General features: G+C 44.9%; 1 protein-coding gene across 5 annotated transcripts in view; it reads right to left on the reverse strand.

Moving 5' to 3' along the window:
* The window catches only part of LOC101464467 (IQ motif and SEC7 domain-containing protein 1), a 179,572-nt gene extending 166,154 nt beyond the window's left edge, over window positions 1–13,418 (reverse strand). For 2 of the 5 annotated variants that reach the window (XM_076878325.1, XM_023153669.3), the window contains exons 1-3: window positions 13,031–13,418; window positions 9,748–10,257; window positions 303–2,340 (exon numbers count right to left, since the gene is read on the reverse strand). In XM_076878325.1, coding sequence (XP_076734440.1) covers window positions 303–1,027 — 725 coding nt within the window. In that variant the 5' untranslated portion in view covers window positions 1,028–2,340; window positions 9,748–10,257; window positions 13,031–13,418. The remainder of the gene's footprint in view (window positions 1–302; window positions 2,341–9,747; window positions 10,258–13,030) is intronic. The other 3 variants (XM_076878321.1, XM_076878324.1, XM_076878323.1) reach the window with 3 other exon arrangements.

A 13,418-nucleotide genomic window follows, 5' to 3' on the forward strand; every position in this document is an offset into this window, starting at 1 on the left:
CATATGTGCAATACGTGTTCCCTAGTAGTTAAAAGATTTTTACTGCAAGATTTGAAAGCATTTATTACACAAAGAAAAGGCAAAAGGTGATCTGTACAGACACAAAGAGATGTGCTGGGGGAGGTGCACCCCCTCAGGATAACTGTGGCAATATGGCATCCCTTATTTTTCCCCATGAAATGAAAGGAATCTCAAGAACTACAAGGCACTTTTCACCATTTTACCGTCAGCTCTTTGCCTGGTTTGCCATCTTCTCGTACTACCTTTGGCCCTGCTTGTAGTAAAAATACAGTGGAACTTACAATTTGTGGTGGTGGAGGGTGTGGGCGTGATGGTTGTTGGCAGCGTTGGCTCTATGCAGGCGCTCCAGCCTTTCCTTCTCTTTCTCCACGAAGTTGGTGTTGGTGCCAGTGCTGGTGGAGGGCATGCGAGTCAGCCGGCTGTGGGCTCGCGGCTGATCCCTGGGTGGAATCGGAGGTGGGGGAGGAGCAGCCGGGGCTGAAGAGGAGATCGGAGCTGAAATTTGGGTCAGTACAGAGTGAGGTGTTGGGGCGCAGGTTGGAGAGGGAACTGGAATTGGAGTCGGAGCAGTGCTGTTGGTGCTATTATAGGAGTGGGAGTGGTGGGTGGAGGAGTGGTGGTGCACCTGATGATGCTGGTGGTGGAGGGGGATGGAGCAGGGAGGCTGTGCCGGAGCCTGGTGCTGGCTGTTGTGGTGATGGTGATTCTTTGTGGAAATGGAAGCCGATGTGGTCTGAGCCGGCGGCGGTGGTGGCGGAGGAGGAGGGAGAGGAGGCTCGGGAGGAGGCGCAGGTGGGGGAGGAGCGACGGGCTGCCGGTCCAAACGGAGGTCCTTGTTCTCTTGGCTGAGCCGGTCCAGCTGGACCTCCAACTCCTCAATTCGGCGCCGCTGCGTTTCTAAAAGTTTCTGCTGGCTTTCAATGATGTTGTTGAGTTCAAGAAGATACTCCACGGCCCGGTTAGGGCTTTCTGGACTGCCCTGGCCTGGGCCCTGATTAGCATCCATGACTAATAGGTCTGAAAGGTAGCACTCAAGCTAATGGCTAGGAAACCTCAGGCTAACAAAACAAAAAAGAAAAACGGCTATGGAAATGCCCAGTGGACAACGGTCACTTTTAGCCTAAATGCTGTCACAGTTGTTTAGATCCAGGTAATACAATTCAAGGCAGCACTGAGTCTAAATGCTAAACTTCCGCACCGGATGAAATGCTGCCTGAGTCACAGCTACTGCTAGTGCAGAGCCAAAGGCTAACTCAAAGAGTGGTGACACAAATAAGCCACAGGGCCGAGGATACAACTCCCTCAAACTGGCCGAACGCAAAGAAGAACTTGGACCGGATCTGAAGTTACGCAGAGCAGAGTCGCCCAACTCTACAGCCTAAAGCCTACTGTGTGAAAAATAAATCCTAAACCTTAAAACAAAAGTACCCTTCACCCTCCCCCCCACCAGAGGTAAGTGGGGGGGAGAGGACTTTTTCTTCTTCGAGTTCTGAATCAGAGATCAAGATGGACCTCGCCCTCGCGTGCTCCAAACACAGAGTTTTATTGAGCTGCCGACCATTCCCTGGTTCGGTCAGGTACTCCTGCCGGGGTTCAGACCCATGACAGTTAAAACCAGAACGATCGGGTTAGAGTGCGAGATTGCCTTGTCTCGCCGACAGTCAGAACGGTCCGTTAAACTTCCTGTTTTTCAATGAATCAGTTGAATCCGGACTCTGCACTCCATACAGCACATCAGAACATCAGTTTCCCAGAAGCAGGTGTGGAAAGCACAGCTGACGGGGGATTTGCTTGCCCCTCTCTATTAAAGATATTGCATGTTATCATTGCTGACTCCAGTCTATTGAGATCTTGTGAAACTAGTCATTTTTTCCACCAACGGTCCACTGGAGCCGTGAACTGTGAGTTGACTAAGCATCGGCTTCCCTGCAGAGTCTCATAATCCTGGGGTCAGAAGCCATGTGCTGATTTTCCAAATCTCACAGTCAGCAGATGGTTATGCTAGCTCAGTTCAGACACTCGCCATCATTAATATGACCTGGGACCGAAGTTCGCAACTCAAAGCTCAGCAAATCAAAAAGTGTAACGTCAGTCGAAAATCATCTTCTAATGAGCATGGAAGAGCAGAGCTTCACCTCCTCCTGGTCCATGGACTCACCAGCAGGCCTCAGCCTGTCTTCCTGCAGTTGCTCTGTCACAGGAGGTGATAGGTAAAGGTCAAAGGTCATGTTAAATATTGGTGTTCTTCCCGAACGCTGCGAGACATTTCGGTTTCACCGTCATCACCATAATCCAGCTGGATGGCACTTCTGGATCCTTCTTCCAGTCATGCAGCCGTTACATGTAAAAGAAGAAGAGAAGGGAAAAGGCATATAAGAAGCAGAGTCAGCAGGAAACACCAGCATTGATGCTCTCAGTCGTTTCTTGCCCTTCTTTCATCACCTGCTCTCTGGTCCGCCTTTCATCATTACCCCTCTTCTCTCTTGCTTCCTCCTTTCGCTGCTCTCTACCTGATCTTTCTTTTCTCCATGCTTTTCCTCCATCTGTTGTCTTTTCAAATCTCCGGCCCTTCCTGCTCTCTGACAGAACAGTTGCAAAGAGTGTGAGGTCTCTCAGCCCATAAATACCAATGACATGCTCCGTCTCGGTCGTGAGAGACACGAAAAATGATCACACACACCATCGGCCTCTCCTCCTACACTATCGCTATCGCTCATCTGTCTTTATCCACCTCGTTCCTTCCATTTCACTCAGCTTCAGATCTTCTGCTAACCTTCTACGTTGTTCTTTTTGTGCATCAGAGCAACATTTAAACACACAAACACAACATGCTCGAACGCCACAAGCTTCCACAGTTTGGTTATAAGCAACAAATTTCAGGAAGAAACAGCCAATCACTAAGCTTAAAAACTGAGAACAGCGTGTTGATAACAGTGGGAGGAAACAAAAGATAATGCTGCTGAGTAAACTGATATTACCATCTGCAGCGTATATCACTTCAGTCTTAATTTCAGGCTTTCAGGGGCTGCTTGAAACTGAAGGCTTATACAACAATATAAGTTTACAACAATACACAGCAAAGTACTCGTCTTTTATGTCTCACAGTGTGTCATAAAACCAAAAAAGGTATCATAGCAGCTTTAAATTAGTGAAAATCATTAATAAAAAATTGATAAAAGGAACTGGAAAGCTGTTTGTTAGACATGTGAATCTTGTTCGGTGAAGGTATCGTGTCCCTGCAGGGCTGTGGGAAAAATGACCAGCTGACTATATTTGTTTCTGATCCTTGGAAATTATTATTTATTTAGAAAAAAATAAAAAAAAATAAAATAAATAAATAAATAAATCACCTGACAGGACAAAAACTGCATTCCAATAACTCCAATTAAGAGCGATGGTGTCCACCTGTCAGTTAAGGTGGACACACCCCTAATGATGGAAACGATTAGTTTCAAGGTAATTCAAAAAGGCGGGACATTAAAAAGGCCAGCGAGGTGCTGCTGCCTCACATTAAAAAGAAGCTCCATCTGTAGGTCTGCGAGTGAGGTGTCTTTGAGACTGTTGCTGTGACCACGGTCACTAACCAACTGGACTGTTTAATGACACCAAACTGCTAAACACACTAATCAGCACAGAGAGGAAAACAAAATGTCTTCACAGAAAACTGAAATTATCTGAATGCATTTGTGGGTAATGGCACTTTAAACACTTCATACTAGATTGATCTTAGGGTCACTGCTGTGCTTTAGAAGCCATAAGGACTGCACCATCACAGCCAACGTCCTTGTTTGCATGGCTGTTTTGTGAACGTGTTCCCTGATCTACTGGCATCATGGAGCTTCTTCCTCCAACCTTAAAAATGACCACTAACTGCATAATTCCCACCCAAAAGCAGAGCTGATCCTAAACCTAACCCTAAGCCAAGGCTTTACCCTCACACAGCCTGAAGGCATGTGGGAACCAACAACATCCACACTGACGGTCTAACAGTGAAACCGGTCCTCAGAAGAACAGCTCTACATGCTCACACACGAGCGCTCAGCCTTCTGGTCTCTATTGCAGCGCGGCCAAACAGTTTCAGTTTTTATATCCCTTCCCATTAAGCACATTCAATTATTCATGGCTCACTAACTGACCACCATCCCTCTCTCTCTCTGCACATCACTGCTTTATGTCTGCTCCACACAGAGCGTTTGTGTGTAACTGTTCACTCACACTGAATAGGTTTTAAGTTTGTTCCTGCCAGTTATCAGCTTTGTTATGAAGCCGAACTTTGAGGACAAAAACTGACAGTGTTTCTGTCGATGACAAAGGAACTAAAGAGGAGTGAGTTAATGATGAACAACTGAATCATTAAACATTTCTTTACAAAGAAGTTGATGGTGGAATTGCACTTTAACCCTTTCTTGGCTGTTTGAGCGTCTAAACTGTTGAAGCCTTAGGCACTGGCTGGACAAAGGCTGCATCAGAAGACTTTAAGCTTACTGAAAGATCAGATGGTTTTACTCATTTAATTAGCTACAGTGGGGCAAAAAAGTATTTAGTCAGCCACCGATTGTGCAAGTTCCCCCACTTAAAATGATGACAGAGGTCAGTAATTTGCACCAGAGGTACACTTCAACTGTGAGAGACAGAATGTGAAAAAAAAAATATCCATGAATCCACATGGTAGGATTTGTAAAGAATTTATTGGTAAATCAGGGTGGAAAATAAGTATTTGGTCAATACCAAAAATACAACTCAATACTTTGTAACATAACCTTTGTTGGCAATAACAGAGGTCAAACGTTTACTATAGGTCTTTACCAGGTTTGCACACACAGTAGCTGGTATTTTAGCCCATTCCTCCATGCAGATCTTCTCGAGAGCAGTGATGTTTTGGGGCTGTCGCCGAGCAACACGGACTTTCAACTCCCGCCACAGATTTTCTATGGGGTTGAGGTCTGGAGACTGGCTAGGCCACTCCAGGACTTTCAAATGCTTCTTACGGAGCCACTCCTTTGTTGCCCGGGCGGTGTGTTTTGGATCATTGTCATGTTGGAAGACCCAGCCTCGTTTCATCTTCAAAGTTCTCACTGATGGAAGGTGGTTTTGGCTCAAAATCTCACGATACATGGCCCCATTCATTCTGTCCTTAACACGGATCAGTCGTCCTGTCCCCTTGGCAGAAAAACAGCCCCATAGCATGATGTTTCCACCCCCATGCTTCACAGTAGGTATGGTGTTCTTGGGATGCAACTCAGTATTCTTCTTCCTCCAAACACGACGAGTTGAGTTTATACCAAAGAGTTCTACTTTGGTTTCATCTGACCACATGACATTCTCCCAATCCTCTGCTGTATCATCCATGTGCTCTCTGGCAAACTTCAGACGGGCCTGGACATGCACTGGCTTCAGCAGCGGAACACGTCTGGCACTGCGGGATTTGATTCCCTGCCGTTGTAGTGTGTTACTGATGGTGACCTTTGTTACTTTGGTCCCAGCTCTCTGCAGGTCATTCACCAGGTCCCCCCGTGTGGTTCTGGGATCTTTGCTCACCGTTCTCATGATCATTTTGACCCCACGGGATGAGATCTTGTGTGGAGCCCCAGATCGAGGGAGATTATCAGTGGTCTTGTATGTCTTCCATTTTCTGATGATTGCTCCCACAGTTGGTTTTTTCACACCAAGCTGCTTGCCTATTGTAGATTCACTCTTCCCAGTCTGGTGCAGGTCTACAATACTTTTCCTGGTGTCCTTCGAAAGCTCTTTGGTCTTGGCCATGGCGGAGTTTGGAGTCTGACTGTTTGAGGCTGTGGACAGGTGTCTTTTATACAGATGATGAGTTCAAACAGGTGCCATTCATACAGGTAACGAGTGGGGGACAGAAAAGCTTCTTACAGAAGACGTTACAGGTCTTTGAGAGCCAGAGATTTTCCTTGTTTGAGGTGACCAAATACTTATTTTCCACCCTGATTTACCAATAAATTCTTTACAAATCCTACCATGTGGATTCATGGATTTTTTTTCCCCACATTCTGTCTCTCACAGTTGAAGTGTACCTCTGGTGCAAATTACTGACCTCTGTCATCATTTTAAGTGGGGGAACTTGCACAATCGGTGGCTGACTAAATACTTTTTTGCCCCACTGTAACATAGGATAGCTGAAATGGCTAATTTCTTACTCTAACATATTAACAATCATCCTTAGTTAGCTCAGCGGATCCTCAAGCACATCCTTCTCTGATTGTCCATCAGAGGTTATAAGATGAATAAATGCTTACAAACTAACAACAAAAAAGTACAAGCAGTCTTCTTTTACACAGTGACTTCATTAACGGACCAATGATCAGATGTGCACAGCAGATCTGGTGTAAACAGTGTTGCATTTAGCAGATGAAGAACCAATCGTGTCCCTCGATGTAAACCAGCACAGGCCATCATTACTCACTTCAATCACAGTTTGCATCCATTTATTCCTCAGTCGCACTGGAACAATGCGACTGAGGAACAATCTGTGGATGCAGTGATAGCGCTGAATGTCTTTGTGTTTGGTGACTGACAAAGTAGTCATGGTAACCAATTGGTTGAGTACAGGTTAACCATCTAATTTTATTTTATTTATATGGCACCAAATCACAACAACAGCAACCCCGAGGTGCCTTTTATTGTAAAGACTAGGAGTGCAACGATACTCGTATCGATATTGAACCGTTCGATACAGTGCTTTAGGTTCGGTACGCATATGTATCGAACAATACAACATTTTTAATTTATTTTATCAACTTTTCTTCTGACGATGCTGTCTGTGTTGAGCGCTCAGTGGATCTGCGTTCGACTACTCCGCCTAGGCTGCACTGTCGAGCGCAGATCCACTGAGCGCTCAACACAGACAGCATCCTCAGAAGAAAAGTTGATAAAATAAATTAAAAATGTTGTATTGACAGAAGCTAAGCTCGTTGCAACATGGCAAATTGAACCTCCCCCACCCTCATTCAGATCTGGCCTTTGGAACCATCTTGGTTTTCATGTGACGTATGACCCTGAAGGTAAGCGCGTCATGGACTAAAGTAAAACAGTATGTTGGATGTGCCACGCAATGCTCAATTACATGGGTGGGAGCTAGTGTGTTAGCGCAGTTAGCTCGTTAACGTGTTGGCCGTCCAGCCCCACGCTCAGGGCGATCCGCGGTAGCTCGTTAACGGAGATTTGCCGTGTTGTGGCGTTAACGTCATTTCAACGAGATTTACGCTGACAGCACTAGTGGGAACACAACGAATATGACTGCACATTTACTCCGACATCATCCTAGTGCAAAGGCAAGTGGAAGCAGACAAAAACAACAAGCACGCATGCTACTAACTTTACCCGAGTCATTTAGACAGCCGTTAGCACATTTTATAAAAAAAATCTGGGGATGCATTTTCTGCATGTGTCTTGTTCTTTGACTCAAACCTCATACAGCAACTCAACCGTCACAGAAGCTTGAGAGATTTAGTGACTTCAAAAAACCAGCAGCACGTCTCCAAACACAACACGCGGTGGATAGCTTTTCTTCGTTCTTTGTTTATTATAACGTCTGTTTTCTCTGCACAGGAGCCAAGCTAAAACATGAGCAGCACAAACATTACAGGAGACCACATTACCTTTCCACATATTTCTCACACTGCCCCAAGTGGTGCTACACAGTTAAAACATCTAAGCATGGGTTTGCAAACGTCTGGTGGACACAACAAGAGAGGTAATCCATCCGCGGGAAAGATGCTGCACTATAGACCTGGATACAGTTTGACCATATTAAAGCAGAAAGCTGCAGAGGTGGACTTTGGATATACTGGACAAAGGACGTTTCAGATAGAGCTGCCAGGCAGGAGGAAAAAGAGGATCACAGAGAAGATTCATGGATGTCGTGCAGAGAGTTGGTATGACAGACGATGCTAGAGGATAGGATGAGTAGATGATCTGCTTTGGCAACCCGTAAAGGGAGAAGCTGAAAAAAGGAGGAGGAGGAAAAAACAAACAAACCTGGATACATAAGGTTCTCAGTCATCCCGGTCATCGTCGTCTAAGGAGCTTGGAAAGAAAAGCGTCTGGACTTCTTTAAGTGGCTTGAAGATGTTTCACCTCTCAGCTTCTTCAGTGTGTTGAAGAAGCTTCTCGGATGAGACACTTTTCTTTCCAAGCGCCTTACAATACCCAGATACAGTTTGTATTTTGAGTCTGGTGTAAGAGAGTGCACTAAGGTTTGTGTTACTTTTACTGTTGCAGCACTTGTTGTGTTTTAAACTGTGTTTTTCTGCGAATAACAAGGCAGGCTACGTGTCGTATGGGTGGTGCAGGCCTACTCATAACCAGCAGGAGGAGGATACACAGTTAGCACTGATGGTGGCACAATTACCCTGATTGTAGCTCTCCATGTTTCTGCAACGCAATTTAATGAAATTTATATAGCGCTGGTTTACAAGATGCTTCACAATGTAAGTCAAGAGCCGCGCACCATCACGACCTACGTGCTCGTTATAAATCTTTGCTGTAGGAGAATTTTTAACTATGTTGAGTCTCAACAAGTGGAAACACAACCTGTTTTATTCGTGGACGGTGAACTACATGAACATACAGAAAAGTAATTCATTACATTTATTTTCTGAACAGCGTATCCATCACAGCGCAGCGGTGGGGCTGGGTGGTGTACACCTGCACAGGTTGCCAGCCTATCACAACACCTGGTATTTCCAGGCAGCCCCTCATCCAAGAACTAACCCGGCCTGGCACTGCGTCATCAGATGAAATCAGGGTGTTATGGTATCAGCTGCTCTGAATTTTATTTTTCCTGCCTTCACCATGGAGATCACAGGATTGGTTCAATTTGTTGGGTTTTCAGAAAGAAATCTCAAAATGTTCAAGACTGACATAGACGACAGGTTTCTAGAAGTGAGGCTTTGCCTAAATTAGGATCAGAAATAGACCTTTATTGTTATTGTACATGTACATGTACAACAGAATTATGGGAAGTGGATTCAGGCATTTTTTCAAATTTTAACTTTTAATGGTCTTTATGGTCTAATCTGGATCCATTCATCCATCCATGGAGGAAATGCCTTGGTGGAGGTACGGTAGCCCAGCCTGATCTCGTTAAACTACAGTTTCTAAAATCGCTGATGAATTTTAAGTATTTCCATAAATCTTTGTTATTGTGCACTGGTTTCATGGGGAAATGCTTAAGAAATAGCAGAAAAACAGTCATTTACTGTGTGGCATAATCCTATTTCTGAGTTCTAAATCTTACACTGAAATCAATCTTCACTCTTTGCTCTGCATGTGCACACAATTCATCGGTGTGTGGGCGGCCTGAACCCTTTTTCCTCTGATCTTTTACATAATGTCGATCTTATTTAACAGCAGCGGGACTATTTTAATTGGCCACTTTCAGTCATGTTATTTGCCACAAACACACAAGTTCTTACAACCCACACATTTCACATACAACAGCCTCATTCCACTTGCACGCGCACACACACGTGAAGCACATGCAAACATACACACGAACATGTGCAGCATATGCACAGTTAAAAAACAGGCTACACACACAATAATGGTCTGTGTGGCCTATATAGTCGACAGCTACATGCACATGACACACATATGACAGCGCACACTCACTGACACACACACACACACACACACACACACACACACACACACACACGATGCAGCACCCAGAAAAAACAAAACAAGAAGGAGTCTCACAGGTTTCAGCGGCTCCTGCAGAGGTGATGGAGGGATGAAGGTGGAGGAGGAGGGAGGATTATTGATCCAAGCTCATCCCTCTCTCCCCTCCTTCGCTGACGCTACTGTCACCATCATCTCTCTCAGAAAAAAAAAAAAAAAAAAAGAAGTGCTGCTGATGCTCCGAGGTTTCGCTCTCTTCTTCTTCCTCTTCACCAGATTACGATCACTTCAATCCCTCCTTCTGTTCTCGCTCTCCGTCTTCACGTATTCCTCTGCTCGCCTCGCTGCTGCTGCAGGCCGGATCCTCTCCTCTTCTTGCTGCCGAGTCAATCTTTTTCTAATTATCATTCCTCTGCGTCTGACAGCCGAGGGATCTGCTGCTGATCTCCCCTCTTCGTCCGCGTGAGCGTGTGAACAGACGAAGCTTTGGTTAATGTCACCGATGAAGTATTCGTTTCTTCTAATCCTCGGCTATGTTGCTGTAGAAAGAGGAGGAGGAAGGAGGGGGAGGTGTTGTGTCCAGAAAGGCTGCTTGGATGGATGGATGGATGGATGGATGGATGGATGGAGGAGGTAGAAACCGTAGAGAGGGAGAAAGGAGGGAGGAAGAGTATGTGTAGGTGAGAGGGAAAATGTGCACCGTCAAACAGCGACACATGCAGAAAACACATCAGCTGCAAGCGCTGGTTTACCGCACGACCAGAATCATTGCACCGATATCACAGAGGGTGTTAGAGGCTGAATGCAGCTCTGTAGTTCCTGCATATTTTACCAATACCGTGACAGTGCTGTGGTCCAAGGACCAAGTGCAATAAAATCTATCCATCCTTGATAAGAATGCAAGGAATAAAAACTTAGCTGGTGGACCCAGGTGTGCTAAATTAACCTTTAGCATCTCATGCTCGACAGTTACATGTCAGAGTCAGGGCTTGTTCACATCTGTTCTTTTAGAAGGAATTTTCACCTATTTGTTCCTTTTGACGGGATATTGTAGCCAAGAGCATGTTAAAGCCTTGATCTGATAGTTAGCATCTTTTAGTTTCTACAATAAGTCTAAAATTTAGCATGTGGCTAAAACACGAGCTAACCCTACATGGTTTACTTATGACCTGTTGTTGGTTAATGGTCTTGTTTTAGATTTATTATCTGGTGGTTATTTACTCACTGCAATAACAGGTCACTTTTAAAATGTCTGATATTTAACAACAGGTGTTTCTCTTGCCGACTGTGCATAAAATCACTTGTAGAAATGCCTTAAACCTGCATTCTGCCAGCAGGGGGCGACTCCTCTGCTGCACTGAACACACCCAGTGACCACTTTCCTGATGAGTTTATGGGCTACATCAGCAGTCCAACCTTTTTTGCACCACGGACCTGTTTATGTCCGACAATATTTTCACAGACCCGCCTTTAAGGTGTCGCGGATAAATACAACAAAATAAAACCAGTATCTGTACCGAAAAAAAGGAGATTTATTCATAACACACGGCAAAAGACCCAGGGAAACCAAATTAACAATATAAAAAACACAATAAAAACCCTGAAAACCATAAATTTCACACCCGAGCCTCAACTCTTGCGGCCTGTTACCAAACGACTCATGGACTGGTACCGGTTCATGGCCCGGGGTTGGAGACCGCTCTGCTAAATCACTAGTTTCAGGCTGCTAATGGTGCTCCTATTAGCGTGAGAAGGGCATATAAAGCAGCCCATTCTCATTGACAGCTCAGACTAAGTCTTCACAACAAAAATTCACTAACCATTGGGTAACGTCAACGTGTGTTCATCATTCATATACAGTCTATGTTTGTCTCTGTTATTATGTGTAGTGAAGGAACCATAAACACTGTGCTGGAGATATTAATCAGTAACTTGTGCATTAATGTCAGAGTAATTTTTGGCTTTTAATCTTTTTTTTTTATTGTTCCTTTTCCAGAGTGGAATGATTGTAGAGCGTACAACTGTCAAGCATGGTGGTAGTAGCATCAAGCTCCGGCTTTGCTGTCTGTGGTATTGGTGCATTAGACAAAGTGGACAGAATGATGAAATCACACAGTTAGGTGCTCCAACAGGACAATGATCCCAAACACACATCACAGCTGGATTTAAGTGTTCATTACCTCAGAATACAATTAATTTCAAACTTGCGAACCAAATTCATGCATTTTAAAGCCATTAAGGATGCATGCTGTACAACCATCTGATCGGTGAAAGGAACAGTTCAGCAAAACAGTCACGCCTATGATGACAGTATGTAAATGTGTATCTGCAACTCCAGTAAATACCAGCTAACAATAACATACAAAAACACTTTCTCTTATTGGCTTATCTAAGTGTTACCACTAATCTGGCAGCAAAGTCAATGAAAAACAGCCCACAGACACAAATCTGAGTTAACTGTAGGAACATGGAAACAAATGTGATGCGATTACTGTGTTTCCCACCTTCTGGAGCTGCAGCACATTTCTCACATTAGCCTCAAAACAGAACCTCATTCACAGTGTCTATGTCCATCCTTCATATACAGTCTGTGGTCTTTGATCCTTCTTCATATTTGGTTCGTGTGTCCTTGTGGTCTTTCATCTCTCATTACAGTCGACTTTTTCTCATTTTGGTCAGCAGCAGCCTCTGACCCCTCAGGCCTGCACCACGTTTCGGTTTTCACTAATCCTACCTTACATCAATAAATGACAGAAGCAGCACATAAGAGTTATGACATTAAATAATAACCTGAGATAAGAAGATTAGAGGTTCTTTAGCTCGGTGGCTGCAGTTAAGCTGCACTGGCACAGTTTGCGACATCTATAAAATCATATGTAATTTGAATGACAGGCCCACACTTAATAGCGCAGGGTCAGTTCACACGCATCACAGTGAGGATTTCACTGGACTCGTGTACAGGCTGATTCAGGCCTACAGGCTGCTGACATGATTCAGAGGATCGATACAGCGGATCGCAGATTCTGAGCGTCTCCGCGGAGATCAGGACAATGTTTTCGGTTATGGTCTCATTCTGCGCGCGCTGTTTTCACGCTATGTGACAGGAAAGCCAATTAACCGCCAGCGCTAATTAACGATGACAGCACGAGCGCTCAAACGTGACAGCAGAGCTGACAAAACTGTTTTTAATAAATCACCAAAATGAAAAGTTGACGCTCTCTGATGTCTGCGGTTATTCATACACGGCAGAAAATACGCGCGCACGGTCCATCACAGCCGTTACACACACACACACACACACACACACACACACACACTCGCCTTTACGCAAAGGTTCATGAAGGACTTGGGAATAACTCACCTCGTCCTCTGTCCTCTGCTGTGAAATGAGAATAATCCCCATCTCACACACACAGACACACACTCTCTGTCACCGCGATCCGCTGCTGGGAGCTGTGGCCGCAGACGGAGCAAAAGATCCTCCACATCCAACAGGATGCACCACTCTGTCCGTAAAAGCAGGCGGAAGCATTAAGATAAGGCGGAGGCGCGCGCGCGCCTGCAGTTCCTGTGATGGCTGCTTGAGGTTGACTCCAAACTGAGTCCGTCTCCACAGACTCGTGTTAAACTGCACCTGAGGTTTTTTTAATGGCTCATACTGAATGCAGGGAATGCTTCAGCTTTGGCTGACTGGCTGCTTTGATTGTCCTCACATCCACTAACACAGGGGATCCAACTCCAGGCCTCGA

Source organism: Maylandia zebra, linkage group LG20 (genome assembly GCF_041146795.1).
Source record: "Maylandia zebra isolate NMK-2024a linkage group LG20, Mzebra_GT3a, whole genome shotgun sequence".
Classification (NCBI taxonomy): Eukaryota; Metazoa; Chordata; class Actinopteri; order Cichliformes; family Cichlidae; genus Maylandia; species Maylandia zebra.